The sequence below is a fragment of the Suillus discolor genome (assembly GCF_016758755.1).
Source record: "Suillus discolor strain FC423 chromosome Unknown F5147scaffold_37, whole genome shotgun sequence".
NCBI lineage: Eukaryota > Fungi > Basidiomycota > Agaricomycetes > Boletales > Suillaceae > Suillus > Suillus discolor.
In genome coordinates, this window is record NW_024541284.1 from 145,866 (window position 1) to 167,253 (window position 21,388).

Below are 21,388 nucleotides of genomic sequence, written 5' to 3' on the forward strand. Positions count from 1 at the left end.
CCACCGCATCAGAATATAAATGGTACCAAAGGCTTCAGCTGAGCATCCACCATCAAAGGGGGGAAATGTTACATTGAGTCAGGTCTCGACCAACTACATGTAACACCAGAGATGCTTAGTACATGTGATGACTCTAAGAATCAAGAAGGAAATCCAAAGACTAAAGGCAAAAAGGTGATGCCCGACATCTACCTTTCTTGCTCTACTGACTCGGAGTGCTTCGACCGTTTGGCTCCAGTTATCCTATATCATTCATGGCCTGTGATAACATAACGACAAAAAGCAATATGCATTTTCTTGAGGTGCGTTTCAAGTTTGATCTTGCTCCCTATATCGGCAGTGATTTTTGATCGGATTCATGGTGCTATCACACAATCATCACAGGTGCCTGGGCACGCAACGCCTTACACCAACAACGATGTTATCCCTCTTCCACCTTCTCGCCGAACATGGTCGAAGAAAGTGTTTGTGTTCTTTTGGTTCGCAACTGGTGTGCAAATTTTCTTCTTGAAAGGCGTATTTCGAGCCTCACATTAACTTCAGCGATTAACATCGCAGAGTGGTCAGGTGCATCCGCATCTCGTGAATTGAATACAAATTCATTTTTTATCAAAAGTTGACTTCTTTGTTTCATTTAGTCGCTCTGGGCCTTACGGTTCAGCAAGCGATTATCGGTGAGACCTTCGGAGTGCGTAACCAAGTAACGCGAATTTAGGCTTTATCTTGCAGTCAACCTGACAAGCACGATCATGTAAGAACGGTTGATGCATAACTCTCTGAGATACATCATAGTATCCGTTATTTTAGTATCACTGCTGCCCTCGTAATTAGTGGCTATGGGGGAGGCCAATGGCATATTCCTTTTGTAAGTGATGCTCTGCTGTTCCTGATCTCCTCTTAGACTTCAAGTAGGTAGTTATCAATCGTGCACCTTGGGGACTGTAAGTTTCAGCCCTGCTTGTCATTCTCAGCATCGTCACTAAGTGTGTCTCAGGCGGGGCTCGTGGTTTCCACTCCTTAACCGCGTTCTGTTATCTTGTTGCTGGTATGGAGTTCAAGGATGGTTCGGTGGTCAGATGACAAAAGTGATGATTGGTGCAATATGGCGTAAGTCATGCGCCTCTCCATGATTTTTCAAGCGTTAACGAGCGTCTTAGCGAGTTTTTATGACATGCCGAACACAGTTGGACCCGATGCTGCAATGGAAACCAATGACCTTGGTAAATACGACAATGTATGTCGCTCAACAACAATGACTGACGATTTTTGTGCCTTCAGTTGCCTTCATTATATTTTGGCTTGCATGCCTCCCTTTATTGTTTCTGAAACCCGAGTCGTGCGTTCTCACCAACTTTTCCATGATGCCCGCTTTGAACCATGCGTCCGCCAATAGATATCGCATACCCGCAATTATATCTGCGGTCCTTGTATTGATAGCTGCTCTAGCTGTATTCCTTTGGGCTTTTGTCAAACAAGGAAATGGCGGTCCGCTTCTCTCAAATCCTGAGTGCGTTTGCACCAGTATTGCTCTTGCAGTCTGTGTTAACATTTGTCCTTAAGAGCTGTGTATGGGATCGGCAACCTTCAAGGTTCTCAGCTAGCTTGGGTGATGGTAAGGTGTATCAATAGCGGGATTGGAGGCTGGGCTGGTGGTGCAAGTACTTTTAAAACCAATCACAATCTGTAGAAAGCTAAGTCAGGTATTCTTAGATTTTGTATCAGAGTGGTGCGTGATCCCTCGCAAGGTACTGATCACTAACTAGACAAGCATCATTAGACTTTTCACGATACGCAGTCCACCCTGGAGACCAAGTGTATGGGCAGATATTCAGCATACCTCTGTGCCTTCTCGGATCCAATATCCTTGGGATTGTGACGACGTCTTGCGCACGGGGCTTTTACCCGAATGAACCATTGTTGTGGTAAACTACCTCTCTGCAACATACAACAGGCAATAACTCATATGACGTAGGAAACTTTATGATTTGCTCCAGGCAATTCAACGCAATGAAGCTCCTGCCGCACGTGCTGCAGTATTTTTTGCTGCCTTTGCATTCTTCTTATCGCAACTAAGTATAACTGTATGTTTCCGAAAGGCCAAGCATATCATGCGCTTGATAACTTTTGGTCAATGGTGCAGGTTGTTGCATGTGGTGTCGTAGGCGGAATGGATCTCGCAGCTTTGTGCCCTCTGTAAGTCTTTCGTATCTCTCTCTAGTTTCTATTTCAAGTCAGCTTGGGGTTCGACAGTTACATCGACATCCGTCGTGGCTCGTTGATCATTGCTATCATTGGAATATGCATCAATCCTTGGAAAATCATGAACGTAGGTCCACTCAGTCTGCATCAGTAGCCATCGACGATGCAATCGGCTTGAATTGGTCAGACTGCCAACTCTTTCATATCCGCAATTTCTGGATACGCAGTCTTCCTGGGACCTCTTACAGGGATCATGTTTGTAAGTTCGCATCTCTTTGTTCTAGCGCCTTCATGCTTGAACGATGATTTTTATATTCAGGCAGATTATCACCTCTTAAGACATCACCGTATCAAACTCTCGCATCTCTTCCTCCCACAGATCGGAAGCGACTATTGGTGCGCAAGTTCTTTTGCATGCCATAACGAGCAGTCTTTGAAGATTGTTAGGTTTTGGCACGGCTTGAACTGGAGGGCTCCCATTGCTTGGGTCCTGGTATGACCTCCACAGCTCCACCTACCATATCTCACGTCAGATCTTAGGGTGTTTGGGCAAGCTTACCGGGGTTTTGTGCATCGGTGACACCAGCGAGCGTGATCGTTAGTGACACTTGGGTGTACGTTCTCTATAGTATTCAACCAAAGACCGTGGCTAAACACCGGAAAATCTAGACACATCTATTTCCTTTCGTGGCCCTTGTCGGTGTGCATAAGCGCATTGGTATGGATGATACTCAATACCGTCTCACCAGCCCCTGGTATAGGTGAGGTAGATGATGACGACGTCTTCGGAACATTTGGAGAACTCCAAAAGCCCAAGGACAGCAAACAAGAGAAAGAAGGGCCAGATCATCTCAGCGAATCCCCGACGTATATTACAAGCTTAGAACACGCTTAACATGACCACACAGGACTCATATATTTTGACTATACAGACGCGTGTCCGTAATTCCCATAGATTGCAGTACAATGTGATTGAAAGAGAATGCGACATAAAGAACAAAACCAATACAGTCGAAACTACACACCGATATGAATAAAAATGATCCTCTGCTCGAGCGGCACTTTCATCTTCACGGCGTGTGTAACACAGTTGAGTGACGGGGGTAGGGATATGGGGGATCGCTCCTTGGTTGAGCACCAAGTGGCACCCTGACTAGGACCCCGAAAAATCTCGGATCCCAGCACTGCGCTCACCAGCGTTTTAGACGTCTCCGACGTCAAACCTCTCGAACCCAATACTAATAAACGCCAGTCCAACTCCAACAGACTTACTGTTGCTCCTAGAGTCGAATGGCTACCGGGAAGTCGCGTCCAATGCCCTTGGGGACCGGCAATACGAGCACTCGTGCTCCTACTCCCACAAATAGAATCAGAGCGTCCCATCGAAACACAGTATCTCTACTGTTAACGAGGGATGAAATTATGCAGCAAGAGTACGATGTCAAGAATAATGAAAGCAGCATCACTTTTCTAGAGAAGTCCCCCTTCCGTCATCCAGGCGAGCCAATGTCAAACGAAAGCCTTATACTCACAATCCTTCACATCACCCAATACACAGGAATCCCTCGCACAGCCATAGAAGGACTTAGAGCCGTCGCAATACTCTTAGAAGACAACCTCACGAACAGCCCATCACAAACGCCATCATCAACCACCAAGCAACTAGCCGACTCCCTTACGACATCACTCTCGGCTCAAATCGTAGCTGACCTCTCGTCTAGTGATGTTCCGGCCCGGCTTCAAGCCCCGGGCCAGCCAAAGCCGGGCCAGATTGAGCCAGGCCAAGCCCAGGCCCAGGTGACGGCCTGACAAGGGCTTTGGCCTAGGCTTCAATTCTGCGAAGCCTGAGCCGCCGGCCAAGCCGCGGCTTAGAATTATGTAAGTACTGCGCAGGAACCTGATTGTCGACTCTATTTTTGTCATTTTCTTGCTTCTCTTTGGTTCTTGCTTCCTAGTCCATCATACTGTAGGGTATGTCAGAATGACACGGTGAGTCGCCATTGTTGTCTTCTTTAAAAGCTTCCGCTAATACTCACCCTGGTGACGGAAAAACAGACATCACCCGCCGTATCATATTGTGCTGTTTTCAGCAATCTATGCACCTCTCAAGTCCTACTTTGTGCTGCAGCTTCGTGAGCTTGATGGATTCTTGAACAAGCTTCAGTCGTTTATAAATGGTATGTGTGTGTATTTTATCTGTGTAGCTGCCTGCAATGACTGGCATGATGGGCACAGTTCTCACCGATGGCGAAGATGAGCCACGTGTTGTGCGTCCCGTACGCAAAATCAAACCCACTGCTGCCCTCCTTCAACACTTGGAGAAAGCGGCTCTTCCCTCCCAAACAAAAGCTATCAACGATTTCTGTGCAGCTGAGGCCGCCAAGCGTGCTTCAGAGGTTTCTCAGCCTGCTGCACTCACAGCGCCTGTACCAGCCACACAATTAGCGCCTCCCCCATCCAACAAATGTGTGTGTCCCGATGATGCCCTCGATGAATCTGGTGATATGGAGTGTGAGAACGCTCGTGTCAACCCTAAGCGTGCTAGAAGGAAGCGCAAGTCCCCAGAGAAGTCCCCAGAGTTAGTTGATGAAGATGGGGTTCTTGTTGATGTCGACGTCTCTATCGCAGACCCAGGGTCATCTTGGGAAGGCAAAACTGCTGACATTGACAACTTCTTCGGTGCAGCGTTCGAACACACTGGCGCCAATGGCAAAGTGAAGAAGCACAGAAAGTGCAATATTTGCCCGTAAGTTTGCCTTTGCACTGTCATAGTACTTACTCACTCAATCATTTGTAGGAAAAAATGTATTCTCGTCAATGAAGCCACTACCCTTCGTCGTCATGCCGAGGCACATTTTGGTGGCAAGTATCGGAAGTGGGCAAGTGAACATTCATTCGAGTCCATGTTACCTGGTGACATCAAGGCTCGCAAGGAGAACGCTGCGCAGCAATGAATCAATGCCCATCTCACCGAACGCAAGCTTGACGAACGAGTCATACCATACTCCGATAAGTTGTTTAAGCAAGCTGCCATTGAATGGCTTGTAGCCACTGATCAAGTACGCCTGCTTCCCTCTATTCAACATCACAACTGACATCTTTTTTTCTAGCCCATCCAAGCACTCGAACACCCCCAGTTCAAAGAGATGGTTGACATTGCTTCTCGTGCAACCAATGGAGTCAAGATTCCGGGTAGGAAGGCGACTCGTGCTGAAATCATGAGGATGTTCAAAAACCACCTTACGAGGCTCAGGAAAACGCTGAATGTGAGTAATGTTTTGTCTATTGATTGTACTTTGTATAATTAGGCTTTGTAGAGCACCGCCGTCAAGGGCAATGTCAATGCCACCTGTGACGCGTGGCAGGCAGGCAATGTTGATGGTTTTTTTGCCGTCACAGGGCACTGGATCGAGGAGAAGGCACCGATGCAATGGGAAATTCAAAGTTCGCTCCTTGGGTTCACAAAGGTCAATAACGTGCATAATGGCAAACTGACTCGCTGGTGCCTTATTTAAGATTCTTGATCGTGTCGGGATTACACATAAGGTCAGTTCAGTTTACTCCTACAGACTATATCACACTCATATCTTACTATAGCTTGGGCATGTAACGTGTGACAATGCCGCAAACAACGGGACGACAATGGAAGAATTTGCGCGGCTTTATGAGGTTAAACACCACAAAGTGTTTCCCTGGACCGAGCGCAAAATCAAGTAAGTCCTGTCATCGTCAACTCACTACTGCGACACTAACTCTTTTATATAGCTGCTTGGCTCACGTCATTAATCTAGCCACGCAAACCTTGATTGCCACATACAGCAAAGTGCCACATTACAATCCACATGACCCGAAAGGTCATGAACCGACCACTCGGGATGAGATTGGTCTTATTCGCAGTATTTGTGTCAAGGTACGCTTGTCGGCATCATAACGCACTAAAGTATACTAAAGTATTACTGTCCTGTAGGAACAGGTCATCTGCAAAACGAAAGGAGATGTACAGGAGTGTACAGATCAAAGCAGGAGTGTCCCAGCCGACCCAACTATTAATTGACATGAAAGTTCGGTGGTCGTCGACGTATATCATGCTTAATCGTGCCGAGGCAAACAAGGAGGTACATATTTTGTATCGTTGAACTTTTTATTTGTTGAAACTCACTATCACTATAGCATGTTGACACTTTCGTGTACGAGATAGGTCGTCAAGAGCACAATTTGACCAAACGCATGAAGATCGACTTTCTACAACTCTCGACGGCTGAATGGACACGCGCTGGCCAATTCGCGGATCTCCTTTCAGTATGTCAATTTCTAATTTGCCTATGCTTGTTTCTAATCTTAATCTTTCAGTATGCTGATGTGGCGCAGCAAGCGTTCTCATCAGAATGTGGCTCAACACTCCATCTGGCAATTCCAGCACTCGAAACACTTTACAAGGCCTGGTCCTCCCGCGCTGAAAGGCCGAAATATTTGAGGTTTGCTACATCACTCCAAGCAGCGGCTGCGAAGGTAGACGAATATTATGAGAAGACGACGAAGTCGCCTGCATATATCATGGCAATGTGTAAGACGTTGTTTAGTTAATGTTGGATAATTGGTCTGATTTTTACAAATGCAGTACTTGATCCAGTGGGGAAAATGGTGTATTTCAAGTGGCACTGGCCAGAAGATTTACATGACGAAGTGCTTACAACTGCAGAGAAAGTGGTGCGTCAATCAAATTTCAACTTCATGCATAGGTCTGATTCTGCTGCCAGTTCAAAGCTCGTTATCTCGAGTTGAACGAAGAAGGTACATCATCGTTGTTGTCGCAGCCTGCATCCAAGAAAAGTAAAGTGGGCGGCCTCAAGTCTCTCATCCGAGAAGTACTTAGCGATTCAGAGGATGACCCGTCTGCGAACCCCACACTTGCTTCTATCGGCGATCCATTGCGGCCATGGAGGGCCGAGTTTATGAGTTATATTGAGACTATCGAGGCTGCTCTACCAGCTGGCATGACCATCATTCAATGGTGGGGGGTACGTGTGTGCCTTATACTACTTAAAATATTCACGCTAATGATTTTGTTTAAGATCAACGCACCGAGATATCCAGTGTGGGCTTCACTCGCACGAGACTACCTATCTATCATGTCATCATCTGTCTCCAGCGAGCGTGCATTTTCACAAGGCGGCATCACTGTCACTAAACGGTGGAACAGGCTCAAAGGAGATATTGTCGAAGCTCTTCAAATTGTCAAGTGTTCGATACGACATGACCTTCTCTTTCGAGAGCCTGGACCGTCATTCCTCATGGAGTTAGAGGAGCTTGATGATGCTGAATTGGAAGCTGGGAGTGACTCGAAGACTGCAGGTGATGATGGTGATGATGAGGATAGTTGGGATATCATGCTTGATGATGCGGAAGACGATGCTGATGACGAAGCTGATGATGAGGTGTCTGACTTTGAGACAGACTAGGTCTGCTCCATGTTGCTTGTTCCGTAGTTCTATTGCACTACAATATATAATGTCGCACTGATAGCAAAAGAGCTGCGGCTTCATTTGGCTCAAGCTGTGGCTTTTGGCCGGCTTTGGCTCATGGCCTTGGCTTGAAATATGGTGAGCCCGAGCCCCCTCAGGCCAAGCCAAAGCCAGGCCGGAACATCACTACTCTCGTCATCACTCTCAGCACATGTTATAGCAGCTATCTCGCCTCAAATAGCCTCCATACTCACCACATCAGAGAGCCTCAAGTCAAATGTAGAAGACCTAGCGAAACTCAAGTCAGATATGGAAGCTAACTCTGAAAACACCAGCACCACCACCTCAGTGTCAGCAGCCGCTACTCGAGCAGAACAAGCAACCAATGTCATCTTAAATAGTATCACTGACGTAAAGAACGCGCTACTAACAGCTAGGGCACCCTCAAACCAGCCGAACAACCCTCTATCATACAGTGCAGTAGTACGGCAAAACACACAGACCCCAGCCCCAGTCTCGGCAGCCCTCCTACGCGCCGCAATTAAGGAACACCAGATTTTAATTGAACTGGCACTCGGCGGAAGATTATACGAACCCGAAGACAGCTCAGTAGACATCGCTAAGAAATCCAAAAACACCTTCGCCGCAATCTCGGATGGAGAGTCTCCCGACATTCAAATTAAAGCCACCACACGACTACGAAATGGTGGCCTTATCGTCGAACTAACCACAGCAGAAGCAGCAAATTGGCTATGTATCCCAGAAAGTATACTAAAGTTCATGGGCGCTCTAGACTCCCTGGTATTCATCAAGGAACACCGTTTCACCATCATCATACCGTTCCTACCAATCACATCCGATATCGAGGATGCGGAATGGCAATGTGCAGCAGAGGAAGAAAACAACCTGCCGACAGGTTCTATAGAAGCAGTGGGATGGATTAAACCCAGAATTTGGAGATCACCAGTGTTACAGGGATCTGTAACACCTACTAGAGCCCCAGCTCTCCCTACGCCTGCCCCCGCTCTGCTAGACTCCCCGCGCGGCGGTGCGCCGCCTGCGCCTAGAAAGACAGCGGTCTGGACCGCTATGACCCGCCCCCTGGCGCTATGACCCCGCCCCTGGCGCTATGACCCCGCCCCTGGCCTAGACGGCCTTGTACCTGTTCCATGGAGGCTGTACGCCTCATGGACACCCTAGATCAGCGCATGTATACCACATGTCGCTTCATGAAGATCCGGAGCGCGCTTGGCGCTTCCTGTACCTATGCGCAGCTGCCCTTGGCGCAGCATGCTTGATCAGAGGTTAAGCCTCATGTATCTTATCTGACCCTCATGTCTTGCTATCATAGATTTACGATATACTATTGATTACAGACTGAGCTAGAATACTTGTAGTACTTCCCTATAAGTAGACACAGATTATTGTACTTAGACTTTACTTTAATCTACTAGGTTCATCCCCAGAACTTGCTCATCTAAGCTTACCAGCTTCCTTGTGTGAGACCGCACTTCTAAGTTGCCCCCATATGACTTAGCACGTATCCGCTAGCCCTGCATCTCGACGAGCGCCGTCTTACTGAGATCGCCGGAGGAATCCTTGACGTTCCGTCAAGGCCAGACCACGCTCAGCTTCAGTAGACTCACTCGAGTCGTCGCTGAGAAGACCTATCCTAGTCCGCACACGCCGACCGACGGTCAGCGTAACAACCAGGGCAGAAGGTAGCCCATGCCTTATTCCACTTTGCGGACCCAAAAGCAGCCAATATAACGCTACGTGACGGCATCTACATCGGTCAGGAGAAGTTCCACCCATGCAAAGATAAAAGGGAATTGGTAAGATGCGTTAAGTGCCAAACCTGGGGTCACATAGCAAGAGACTGTAACGCCCCAATGGACATCTGCGGAACGTGTGGAAAGAACCATAGAACTAATGAGTGCAACACTTATAGAACCTTCCACTGTGTAAGCTGCAACTCACAAGATCACGCAAGTTGGGACAGAACCTGTCCTGAATTCGAAAACCGATGCGCAGGAATCGACGCTAAGCTCCCAGAAAACTCTATGCCTTACTTCCCTACTGATGAAGACTGGACACAGGTAATGCTGCCTCCAAAACCGGCACCATATCGCAAGCCAGCCGAGCAACCACCCTCCAACCATAGACCCATGCTCCATCAGTCAAATCTTCCTTTCGAATCCAGGAGACCTCACGGCAAACCTACGCGAGGCATGCCCAATCATTTCGGCCGCTCTCACCACCAAGCTTTCACACCGACAGGCCCTAATTCAATCCCAATCCCCTCAGGCTGGGACATAGAACCCCCCCGAACAGCACCACAGAAACAGACTCCGTCTACGGTACCACTCGACCCATCAACCCCCAATCACCCATCTCCATCTCCATCCAACAAACCACCATCTCCCCCCCGCTCATCCTCCCTCCTTTCATCACCTCCAAACTCTCCACTATGTAACGACACCCCATGGACCCAGATCCCTTCTAATGTCTGAACAAACTAACAATATGACGACCAGATTACGAATATGGCAGCAAAACCTTAATACATCTCTGATAGCCCAACACTCACTCCTCAACAGCCCTATTGCTCGCGACTGGGATATACTAGCCCTGCAAGAACCTCACATTAATCACACGAAGAATACGATATTGTCGCCCTATTTTCACGTGGTTTACCCCACCACCCGCTTCTCATCCCCAGAACTAACCTCCCGAGCCGTCTCACTAATATCCAAAACTCTAGATACTAACTCTTGGCAACAGATCCCATTTCCGTCTCCCGACGTCGTAGTCATCCAATTCCGCGGACCCTTTGGACACTGCACCATCTTCAACATCTACAACGACTGCAAACTAACGAAAACTCAGGAAGAACTAGCCTCATTCCTCGAACGCGAGATCACCCGTCTACGACCATCGGTGGACGACCACATGATATGGCTTGGGGACTTCAACAGACACCATCCTTTATGGGACGAGGACAGGAACACACAACTCTTTAATAATCAGTATCTCAATGCGGCGCAGCCACTCCTAGACCTCATAGCAGACTATGGTATGATCATGATGTTACCCAAAGGTTTGCCGACCCTCCAATCATCCAGCTCAAAGAATTGGACACGTCCAGACAACATGTTTTGTACTGACCACACAGGAGAATCATTTATAAGTTGCACGACCAACTCAGCCCTACGCGGACCAGCAACGGACCATGTGCCTATCCTAAGCATCCTCGAACTCAAACTCCCTCAAGCAACAACTGATATCAAGCACAACTACCACAAAGCAGACTGGGAAGTATTCAACGAGGAACTAGAACTAGAGCTGGACAAAATCCTACCGGCCCAACCGCTCGTTACTGAAGCTGAATTCCAGACTGCAGCACGCACCCTTATGGCCGCAATCCAAGCAGTCATAGAACGAGTCGTCCCCAAGTCTAAGCCCAACCCCCACTCCAAGAGATGGTGGACCAAGGACCTAACCATCATGCGTCGCGAAGTCGCGAAATTAAGCCATCTCTCATACAAGCACAGAGATTTTGCAGGCCACTACAGTCACGAGGAGCACCAAATCAAATAAAATCAGTACACCGAAGCCATCAAACGGACCAAGAAGGACCACTGGATCGAATGGCTAGAGGACCTCTCGGGTAACGACATATGGATCACTAACAGATACCTTACAGCAACAGCAGGCGACGGAGGCTTATCTAGGATCCCCACCCTCAAGCGATCAGACGGAGGCACTGCCGACACCAACGAGGATAAGAGCGCGGCCCTAGCACAAGCCTTTTCCCCTCCCCCTCCAGAACACTCATCAGTACCAGAAGACTACGACTACCCGGACACCGTCCCTACCCCAGCACCTATATCTACGACGCAGATTGAATGTAGCATCTCGAAGTTGAGCCCATACAAGGCCCCAGGCCCTGATGGGATTTGTAATATTGTATTCAAACATTGCACTTACTTACTCCAACCCTATCTCCTCCACTTATACAGGGCCGTATTCACACTCAAGACATATTATAATCCATGGCGCGACTTCATAACCGTTGTCTTACGAAAGCCGGGCAAACCGGACTACACGGTAATGAAAGCCTTCAGACCAATAGCGCTTCTCAATACGACTGCTAAACTACTGACTGCCGTAGTAGCAGATGAAATGACTTACCTCCTAGAACAACACAATCTCCTCCCCAGCACACACTTTGGAGGCAGGCCAGGCCGTTCAATGACAGACTCACTTCACTTACTCGAAGCCACGATCAAGGACGCATGGCGCCAAAAGAAGGTAGTATCTGCTTTATGCCTAGATATAGAGGGAGCCTTCCTGAACGCAGTTACTGATCATTTACTACATAACATGTGTACCAGGAGACTCCCAGAAACACTGGTGAGATTCACGGAACAACTGCTAACGGGAAGGCGCACGCAACTCAAATTCGACAGTCACCTATCGGATTGGATCCCTATTACTAACGGTATCAGACAGGGCGACCCTCTTTCAATGATATCATATATCATATATGACTCGGACTTGGTAGATATAGCCAAGGGTCACACGAAGACTGAACGTACCCTAGCTTTTGTGGACGACACGGCGTTTATAGCCATTGGGAAGACCTTCCAAGAGACTCACAATACATTGAAGAACATGTTGGAACGTAGAGGAGGAGGTTACGAGTGGGCCCTAGCGCACAACTCGAAATTCGAAATGTCTAAGTTTGCACTAATGGATTTTTCTTTGAATTCAGCTAAAGACCAGCCCCCACTCATCACACGCGGCATCATGATCACACCCACTGCAACACACAAATTCTTGGGAGTTATATTGGACGACACACTCAGATGGCAAGCTCACATAGCCTACGCTATAGCGAAAGGCACAGCCTATGTCTTCCAACTTCGCCGGCTCTCTTCCACGTCCAATGGAATTCTACTCTCCCTGATGTGTCAGCTGTACATATCCGTAGCACTACCGAAAATGCTCTACGCAGTCAACCTTTGGTTTCACCCCTTGTTTGTTGGCAACAACGACAAACCTCAATCAGGATCGATAGGAGTAGCACGTCGTATAGGCCGAGTACAAAGACTCGCTGCCCTAAGTATCACAGGCACCATGAGAACCACCGCTAACGATACTCTAGAGACTCACGCGAAACTACTCCCGATGGAACACCAGATGCAAAACCTATGTTATCAAGCCGCAATACGCCTAGCCGCGCATCCGAAGTCTCATCCACTAAATGAACCCGTCCATAAAGCAGCCAAGAAGTATGTCAAGCGCCACCGCTCATCCCTGCATCATATATATCACGCCGCCAAACTCAACATCAATTCGGTCGAGACCATCAAACACAGCAGACGTCCCCCGAACGACAAGAACTCGTACTCTACCCACATCGCCTCAACAAGAGAACTAGCTATAGCAGCCCATAATGCTAACAACGATGAAGTAAAGGTCTACTGCGACGGGTCGGGGATAGACGAGAAAGTAGGGGTGGCAGCAGTATTATACAGGAGGGGAAAACCACGTCCAAATATCCTACGCTATCATCTTGGAACTACTGATGAGCACACAGTTTTTGAAGCAGAAGTCGTCGGCCTAACATTAGCAGCTCAATTGATCTCGCAAGAAGAAGATATCACGTATCCCATCTCCATTTTCGTTGACAACCAGGCATCGATCAAATCCAGTGACATCTTCTCCACCAAACCAGGCCATTACCTGACAGACCACTTCCGCAGTCTATTGAATCAACTTAAGAAAACCAGCCGCAACCGAAACTTCAAGGTCAACGTTCATTGGATCTCAGGGCACGACGGAGTAGAAGGAAATGAGAAGGCAGACAAGGAGGCCAAGATAGCAGCAAAGGATCGTAGGGAAAACAGCACCACGCACAGACTGCCACCTTACCTTCGGAAGGGAGTTCTCCCCAGCAGCCTGTCGGCGTTGAAACAGGCCCAGAAGAAAGACTCATCGAAACACTGGAACAGAACTTGGCTGAAGTCCCTAAGACACGCTCATGCTACCTCCATCGACCCCAAGCTCAACGCTGCAAGCAAATCGTTCATTTTGCTAGTTCAACACCTACCTAAGCGGCACATCAGTCTAATGCTCTGGCTCCGCACCTGTCATATTTCACTCAACCAGCACCTGCATCGCATCGGAAAAAGTATATCCCCCAACTGCCCTCACTGCGCTGACACCCCAGAGACCGTCCAACATTTCCTCCTATCATGCCCGCAATATGCACGTGAACGCCACACACTCACCAATGTCCTCAAACGTCACGCATCCTCCATATCATACCTGCTTTCAGATGCCAAAGCCACGGATCATCTTATTCGATATGTCAACAGTACAGGACGCCTGAGACCCACTTTCGGTGATGTCCCTCCCAGTACCCACAGGAAATAGATAACGTCAGTCTTGCCCCACAGAGCAAACAAACATCCTACGCGTGCTTGCGATCCATGCAAGCCCCCTATAGCACTCGCCGACGCAGGGCAATATGCGCCAATCCAAGGCCAATCTGGAGATCAGTCGGAAGGAGACACATGAGTTGAGGAAGGGCTAGAACTTTCGTCGAAGAGCCACACGGTACAGCAGGGATCAACTCGCAGCACGTTGCGCCAGCCCAGACTTACCTTTACCTTTCTATCTGCGCTCCATTTACTTCCCTCATACAATGATCGCTCCAGTGGTCCGAGTATTTGTATACCCATTATCACACGTCCAGCCTACATACAAAATGAGAAGTATCAAAAACGGCCCCGTGGAGTAGTAGACTCGTGCATCTAAAATGGCCGGTGGGAATGGCGGACCAGTGGAGGTCATATCTCCACTGGGGCATTTGCAGAGTCGGAGACACAGTGAGGGACACAGGCATCCCCCTTTCCTAGATAGAATCGTCCTACATAGGGTACTATACCCCAACCGGACAAAAATTGGATTCAAAAAAAAAAAAAAAGGGATATGGGGACTGTCACAGTGTATGGAGTGTGGCTGAGAGAGAGATGATGAAGGTTCCAGTCATATTGGTCTGGTAAAATTGGCTGTGCCTGGCCCAAGGGGGTAGCAGAACCTAGCAGATTTCCAGGGGCATCCAAGATTCACGGAAATATTATTGAGTTATATGATGCAGAGATGGTTTGAATTCAATAGAGAACAAAAATTGACTGTCGACTCCCTAAAGTAAGATGGTGCTGGCCGCTGGCCATGCAAGCAGACAGCCTTTCATGATGGAGAACCCTTGCAATCAATTCACCCATTCGAGGTCATGACCCTCGCAATTGCGGGGTATGCAGGCGAAGAAGAGTGCTCATTCTCAGATTTCGGCACAACACAATCTGCGCGACGGTGTGATCTATTAGTCGACACATTGGAAACACTCTGAAAAAATCATGCAAACCTTCGATGCATGCAGAACGCCACAAAAACCTCGAAGGCTGGGAAGTCCACCCAGTGCCATCGACATGCATCGCAGTATCATTGCTGACGAGGTTGCCACTGAATTTGCAGCTCCCGAAGAGTCAAAATTTATGGTATTCAAGTTCGGCCCCGGTCGTAGTTCGCCCAACACAGCCACCTAATATTTACACATGCTTTCGCTGATGTTTGGCCGACGTACTACATCTCCTCCGACGTACATCTCCTTCTCCGACTTCAGCGTCGCAATTCACTCCTTCTAAGACCTCTATGCAAGAGGTGTGCGATCGAGAAGTTTATGACATACACCTGCCAAAGCTTCGGATATGTCCCCCCCCACCGTGACAGCATGATAGTAATGTCAATTAGACCATATATAGATGATTTGTCATGCAATCGATCATATCTGCTGTACTTCCATCCAACATAGAGAATTGCGAGAGAACGGAGCAACAAACGAGTAGAGCAGCAAGTACAATACAACAGCGACCTATACTATCCATAGCGTGACTACAGCGACTGATCAACGAAGAAAACATGAGCGAAAATAGAAGGTACCGTGAGAGCATCATCGCATTGATAATACGACCATTGTTCAGCGTAATACCGGCAGGGGAGCGAATGAGTGTGCATATACCTGGATTAAGTAATTGAATGTTAGATTCAGTATTCGTCAAGAAAGCAGAGTCACTTACGTTTGAAGATATGTTTAAAGTCAAAATCCAGCGTCACCTCGTTGTCGCCGGTCAGAGTATCTAATCCAGGCATGTCTGAGAGTACTTTACTCGTGGTGGGTTGAGACGCGTCAATATCTGAGACTTGAGACTCGCCACTACGCGACACGACAGTATCACATGCTTTACTTTTTTTTTGCATGTCTTCACTGATTTAGCGGATAACTTTTTTTGACACGCATTTTCAATTGAACAGACTATCTAAACATGTTCATGTGTAGTACAAACACCCCCCTTCCAGTATACAACGAACGATTTTACGTATATTTGAATTCGGTATTGAGAAGCTCAGAAACGGTGCTCGTGAAGCTTCAGGTGGCTGTAATTTAAGGTTTTTCGCTTATGTAAAGTTGAGCCCTATGTTCGGGATTTTGCGAACGCACACCTCTTGCCTCTATGCATTACCTTACAACTACTGAGATTCGTGTAGCCCCTCGCCTTCAATCTTTTATCCCAATCATGCGGAATACGATGATTATAGAGACTCTGTCTCCAATCAGACACCTCCGACATTGGAGCATCAATTAGTCAATCAGTATCAGCAGGTGCGAATATGTCCTTATATATGTTTTCACTAGGCTTATATCTAATTATGACGACCATGCCTCACCAATGAGTAATTCTATCAATCTCAACAGGCTACGTTTGTACTAAGGCAACCTGTAAGCTTCTCCTTCCAATCTGCATGGAAGGATGTGTTACCTTTATTGTGTGTAGGTGGATTATCATCTCTACTCGCACCCTACTCGACGTCCCGAAGTTGTTCCACTTTACTTCTTAGATTCTTGGAGTTCTTAGATTGTTAAAATCTTAGAATTCGTGGAATCTTAGAATTTCTGGTTATAAGTACCTTTGTGTTATCACTCTAAGTCGACTCCACTCTTGTCTCACTGTACACAAAAAACAGCCTCGCCATCTCATCTCTTAGAATGGCTTCAGAATCTAATCTAAATGGCACAGTTGCTGTTTTCTTGCCAAGTAGAGAAGGAGACATGGACACTAAGCCACCAGCATGGCCTTTGAACGCCAGTGGAACACTTACCCCACCACTGCCGGCGAGTTGTGACAGACACGATCGTCTGGATGGCGTCTGCTCCAAAGACTTGAAAGACGACGACGACCGCACGCTTATTGATCCTGATATCATTCGCGATATGTAAGTAATTGTCTCGGTTTCATCATATTGGACACAACATTGAGATGATTCGCAGTATCATCGGACTTTCAGACGGCTTAACAGCCCCCTTTGCTCTAGCAGCAGGTCTTTCATCTTTGGGCAGCTCAAGATTAGTTGTCGTTGGCGGAATAGCCGAACTCATGGCTGGTGCTATTTCTATGGGCATTGGTGGCTTCTTAGCATCTTCGGCAGAGCGGGATCGTTGCCATTACATGCGACGCCACATATCGGCTCGGATGCAACGGAGCTGCGTTAGACAAATGGAAAGGGAAGTATGTGCTGTACTTGTCCCCGTAGGTGTCGACGAGCAGACGTGCCAGGCGGTCACCAGGTGTCTCAGAGATGCTGAATTTGACCCCGAAGTCAGTGCGAACGGTTCATCGTCAGACGAAGAAGCGCAGTTGCTGAGGTGGAAGGACCAAGTCGGTCTGACACCGTTTTTACTCAAATTTGGAGAGGGAATGGGTGTGTATTGTTTTACTTTTAAATACCGCCCATGTTCATTGTTTCATTTTTAGAGGACATCTCGATTTGTCGAGTATACTCTTCGGCGCTGATAATTGGCTTGGGGTTCTTGGTTGGCGGAATCATTCCCCTCATTCCATACTTTTTTGTTCCGCAAGCGCATGTAGCGCTCGTATACTCTTGTATTATTACAGGCATCGTTCTGTTGATATTCGGAGCTGTGAAAGCTCGAGTTACGGGTGCTGGGCAGGGTGTTGGAGGCTACATATGGGGAGCAGTCAGCACTCTATTAGTTGGTGGTGCCGCTGCAGCAGCAGCTTATGCTCTTGTTGCATGGCTGGATGATGCGTAGCCACTTGCCACTTACATCGTATGTAAAACTTGTACAACTCTCATTTTGTGTAATTGTCATTTTTATAAGTTCCGCCGGAGATTGCTTATTTTGCAAAATCTTCGGAAATCAACAATCCCACGTGGCGGCTGCGTCTTGATCTTGATCATCACAAAAATCTAACTGCCAAATCAAACGCTACTGTTCAAGCTATGGACATTGGAGGCGTACGAAACTTATCAGACTTCTCTTTCCAGGTATTTCACTCTTCACCTAGCCAATATCCGTCTCGATTCACCTCTGCGATAGCCGATATGAAATGGCTCATCTCTTCTCCCCGGCAGTATGTGATCACATCGTCTATTGCAACTCCTGCTTAACTTTATGACAAGCATCGGTTCAAAACATGGAGAGAGCTATGGCTCAACCTTGCGATTGCTGAAAAGCAACTCGGACTTCCTATCCCGGATGAGGCACTCGAACAGATGAAGAGCAATTTGGTGGGTGAATAGATTGGTATCACACTGCGGACTTTATTTTCATTCGCATCGGCTTGACATTCCTCCAATCGCTTGCTGTTGTAATATCACGACTCTCGGCTTTTGCTGCACAATATAGAGCACTGCCTACGCTTGGATTCACGCATTTCCAACCAGCACAGCTTACAACTGTGGGCAAACACGCTACTCTGTGGATCCAGGTGCAATGTCTAATATATTAAAGTTCTGGATGTAACCTAACACATATTACACGCGCAGGATCTTCTATGGGATTTGAGGAACATTAAACAGGCACGCAACGACATCGGATTCTGTGGCGTCAAAGGCACCACGGGGACACAAACGAGCTTCTTGACCTTATATATTATAACACTCATGCATGTCCAGGAGTCAATTTTTTGATATTCCCCTCTCCATCTTCGCGTGAGACACCCCAATTCTCCTCGAAGGTAGCCCACGCGGCTACGCCCTTATTCATTCCTTCCCTCTCCTTATCGATCAGTCCACCCTTGTCCGACTCTATTTGGTCACTCTCACTGCTCAAGCGCATCGACAAAGCAACCGGTCCACGATAATTCCCCAGCGCTTTCCACCCGGCTCACCCTCGATCTGTATTACTTGTTTATTATTTTCTTCAATGCTTCTTTATCAGCAACTTGATGAGCCGATCTCGATGGTGGGCTAGTCATCGTAGAGCTTACCATTCGTTTGCTGAAATTATTTAGTTCCAAGTCATCAGTGCGAAAAATTTCAAGTCCTCGATTCCTTACACATCCCACAGGCCTCTACTCGCCCGTCAAAATCGAGTCGAAACGATACTGGCACCATCAGCCATCTAAGTCTAGATCTATAGTGTAGGGTGATACTGTGCGTTTCCTTCACTCATAGTTCGTGTCTTTTTGACGTGTTTTACCGGGTTAAGCTCAACTATTGGAATTGGAGGTTGGGCTATCAGCAACATCTTGATTTGGAAGACAAAGAGACCGACGAGCACACGATCCACGTCATCACATTTCATCCCTACAGCCTGGCGATGGCGACTGATCATGGTCTGAACTAGTGTCCCACTAACGGTGACTAGTAACGTGTTTTCAGCCTGCTGTGCTGATATCGAGACCACGGTGGCGAAAATATATTGGGGTAGATGATGGCAGGGCACTCTTTCAGAATATCCAGGAATTCACAAGCACCCAGAGGTCCAACGTTCGTCGTCTACTTAGGTTGCCTTTGTCTCGCAAGTCCATCTATTCGACCTCTTTCAAAGTGCTCACAACATCACCCAGTTCAAAGGTAGTGTGTATTCCATCCTGGTATGTTGCAAGCATCAATAGATCGCAGAGTTTCTAGGTGACGCCATTTCAACTGCGCATCGACAACACATCCTACGCCACCCCAACCTTTGACCCTTTAAAAGTGGGCGTTTATGATTCAAATATCAGTCTCGGCAACGCGATATTCTACAGGATCAAGGCGGGCGCGCTTACTGATGGCTCGAATGGTTTGATCTTGCCCGTTCGCCATTACAGCTAGCCTGAGCGCACTCATCTCTGCCGTAGATCTTATCTGGTGACGCACGATGATAATTTCATTTGCCATACACATGTCAGCCTCTAGATTGACCCCTCTTCGATGAGTACGGTGACCGTGGTTGCGGCTCGGAATCTCATCCTATGCGAATTGTGTCTATGCTTAGGGATAACTGACCATGAAAACCATGCGAATGTGACAGGCTGCGACTTGAAGCAAGAGTCAGGATCAGCAAAGAGGCTGGCCTAGACACATCAACCGTGAGGAGCTCCACCTGCACACCGTGTGGTACACTAGCATTTTTCTGATCGGTTGATCCTGGACGCGGATCGTCGGAAAGGTAGATATGTACTTCACATACACGTTATACGATGGCAATTTATGAAAGGAAGCGAGAAAAGCACACACTGTTAACCCTCGTTAGCACAGTAGACTGTCGAGGAACTCGTGTTCCCTAAAACCTCACATGAAGTGAGGAATTGGCCTCGTCCGCCTGCATGATTCATGGATGATTTTGACGGTTATGTGCATGAATGCGTGACTGACAGTGTAAGTCACGTAACCCAGGAATAAAATACTAAGCGGACTCTCAAAATCTCTCCTTGCTTCAACCAGCTCAAAAACCACGAATGCTCATCACACACAGGATCGCTCCACGCATCCAAATTCCTGAGCGGGCTAAGGTCTGAGCATTCTAATCCCCCTCGATCGGCTCTCGCAGAGCCCAGCTGTGATTGGCTGCGCGACGTACCAGAAAAGCAGCTTCGTTTCTCATCGTCCCGAAGATTCTGTTCACCACAGAAGAGGGCGAGAACGAAGGCTTTGAAAACGTTGCGGGGATCGGGCAAACCTTTCCCTGTTGTTTGGTTGTCGCTATCGCGCATGCGTCTGTGAAGAAGCGCGTTCTTGATTACTAGCGCAGTACGGCCCGAAAACCGTATGCGTATTGGTGAACCAACCTTGTAGTTGCCACTCCGACGAGTGCAAGTGCTCGCCACCACCAGAGTCATCATGAAATAATGCTTTTAAAGTCAAGAGGGTAAATACCTCGGAGCATGAGACCAACCATCTCGTTGCGTACGAGGCGCGACTGCGGTGGGACTGGTTTGTCCTTGAGTTCACTTCGTGGCTCACATCTTTTGTCGATTGTGAAACTCGATTCAGACTACTCTTGGACTGGTTGTTGTGAATTTTTTTCCTTCCTCCTCCTTCGGGAGTTTTCGCGAGCAATGTATTTGTTATCGGTTCAGTGATGCACGTTACTCGAAGAGGGTCAAATGTAGTGTATGAAACATGCCATTACTTTTGTTGTGCAACTAGTACTATCGGTATTTTGGAAATACGGATTGAATCGACTAGCTGCTCAAAAGCTACGAATACTCGTTGACATCACGGCCAGGAATGTTCTACGTAATTGAGTTCTTCGTCCTGTAGAAAATCAGCGGCTTTAAGGTCATTCAATTGTTCATGAGTTAAAAAGAATTTTATGTACGTTATAGTCACTGGTGCTGAATTTGTGCAACCATAAATCAGAAGAA

General features: G+C 47.6%; 7 protein-coding genes across 7 annotated transcripts; 5 read left to right on the top strand and 2 right to left on the bottom strand.

The window, feature by feature from the left end:
* Positions 1-9: 9 nt before the first annotated feature.
* Positions 10-3,162, top strand: F5147DRAFT_761840 (NCS1 nucleoside transporter family). The gene is made up of 23 exons (XM_041440545.1): positions 10-174; positions 239-302; positions 385-490; positions 544-582; positions 639-674; positions 730-751; positions 808-865; positions 913-941; positions 995-1,107; positions 1,158-1,220; positions 1,279-1,336; positions 1,394-1,507; positions 1,561-1,654; positions 1,711-1,726; positions 1,778-1,922; positions 1,973-2,081; positions 2,141-2,193; positions 2,251-2,326; positions 2,387-2,458; positions 2,519-2,595; positions 2,647-2,692; positions 2,740-2,813; positions 2,869-3,162. Exons 1-23 carry the CDS (start codon positions 128-130, stop codon positions 3,092-3,094), a joined length of 1,737 nt encoding a protein of 578 aa, XP_041291350.1. The 5' UTR covers positions 10-127; the 3' UTR covers positions 3,095-3,162.
* Positions 3,163-3,489: 327 nt separating this feature from the next.
* F5147DRAFT_775114 (uncharacterized protein) lies at positions 3,490-4,008 on the top strand (the record flags this gene model as incomplete). The annotated part of the gene is made up of 1 exon (XM_041441668.1): positions 3,490-4,008. The coding sequence occupies one exon, from the start codon at positions 3,490-3,492 to the stop codon at positions 4,006-4,008; it is 519 nt and encodes a 172-aa protein (XP_041291351.1).
* Positions 4,009-7,796: 3,788 nt separating this feature from the next.
* F5147DRAFT_775116 (uncharacterized protein) lies at positions 7,797-8,774 on the top strand (the record flags this gene model as incomplete). The annotated part of the gene is made up of 1 exon (XM_041441669.1): positions 7,797-8,774. The coding sequence occupies one exon, from the start codon at positions 7,797-7,799 to the stop codon at positions 8,772-8,774; it is 978 nt and encodes a 325-aa protein (XP_041291352.1).
* Positions 8,775-14,951: 6,177 nt separating this feature from the next.
* Positions 14,952-16,363, bottom strand: F5147DRAFT_654045 (uncharacterized protein; the record flags this gene model as incomplete). Its single annotated transcript, XM_041433838.1, has 5 exons — positions 14,952-15,037; positions 15,100-15,197; positions 15,675-15,753; positions 15,812-15,948; positions 16,236-16,363. 5 exons carry the CDS (start codon positions 16,361-16,363, stop codon positions 14,952-14,954), a joined length of 528 nt encoding a protein of 175 aa, XP_041291353.1.
* Positions 16,364-16,453: 90 nt separating this feature from the next.
* On the top strand, positions 16,454-17,917 carry F5147DRAFT_614620 (VIT family-domain-containing protein). Its single transcript, XM_041432505.1, has 4 exons — positions 16,454-16,512; positions 16,568-17,006; positions 17,062-17,492; positions 17,546-17,917. Exons 2-4 carry the CDS (start codon positions 16,780-16,782, stop codon positions 17,842-17,844), a joined length of 957 nt encoding a protein of 318 aa, XP_041291354.1. The 5' UTR covers positions 16,454-16,512; positions 16,568-16,779; the 3' UTR covers positions 17,845-17,917.
* Positions 17,918-17,974: 57 nt separating this feature from the next.
* Positions 17,975-18,679, top strand: F5147DRAFT_701964 (uncharacterized protein). The gene is made up of 5 exons (XM_041437762.1): positions 17,975-18,080; positions 18,133-18,166; positions 18,216-18,323; positions 18,442-18,523; positions 18,582-18,679. The coding sequence occupies exons 2-5, from the start codon at positions 18,143-18,145 to the stop codon at positions 18,608-18,610; spliced, it is 243 nt and encodes an 80-aa protein (XP_041291355.1). The 5' UTR covers positions 17,975-18,080; positions 18,133-18,142; the 3' UTR covers positions 18,611-18,679.
* A 17-nt stretch (positions 18,680-18,696) lies between these two features.
* Positions 18,697-21,283, bottom strand: F5147DRAFT_761842 (uncharacterized protein; the record flags this gene model as incomplete). The annotated part of the gene is made up of 8 exons (XM_041440546.1): positions 20,602-21,283; positions 20,317-20,343; positions 20,133-20,201; positions 20,028-20,053; positions 19,808-19,886; positions 19,237-19,427; positions 19,025-19,034; positions 18,697-18,842 (listed from the first exon to the last, which is right to left on the bottom strand). The coding sequence occupies exons 1-8, from the start codon at positions 20,861-20,863 to the stop codon at positions 18,697-18,699; spliced, it is 810 nt and encodes a 269-aa protein (XP_041291356.1). The 5' UTR covers positions 20,864-21,283.
* Positions 21,284-21,388: the final 105 nt, after the last annotated feature.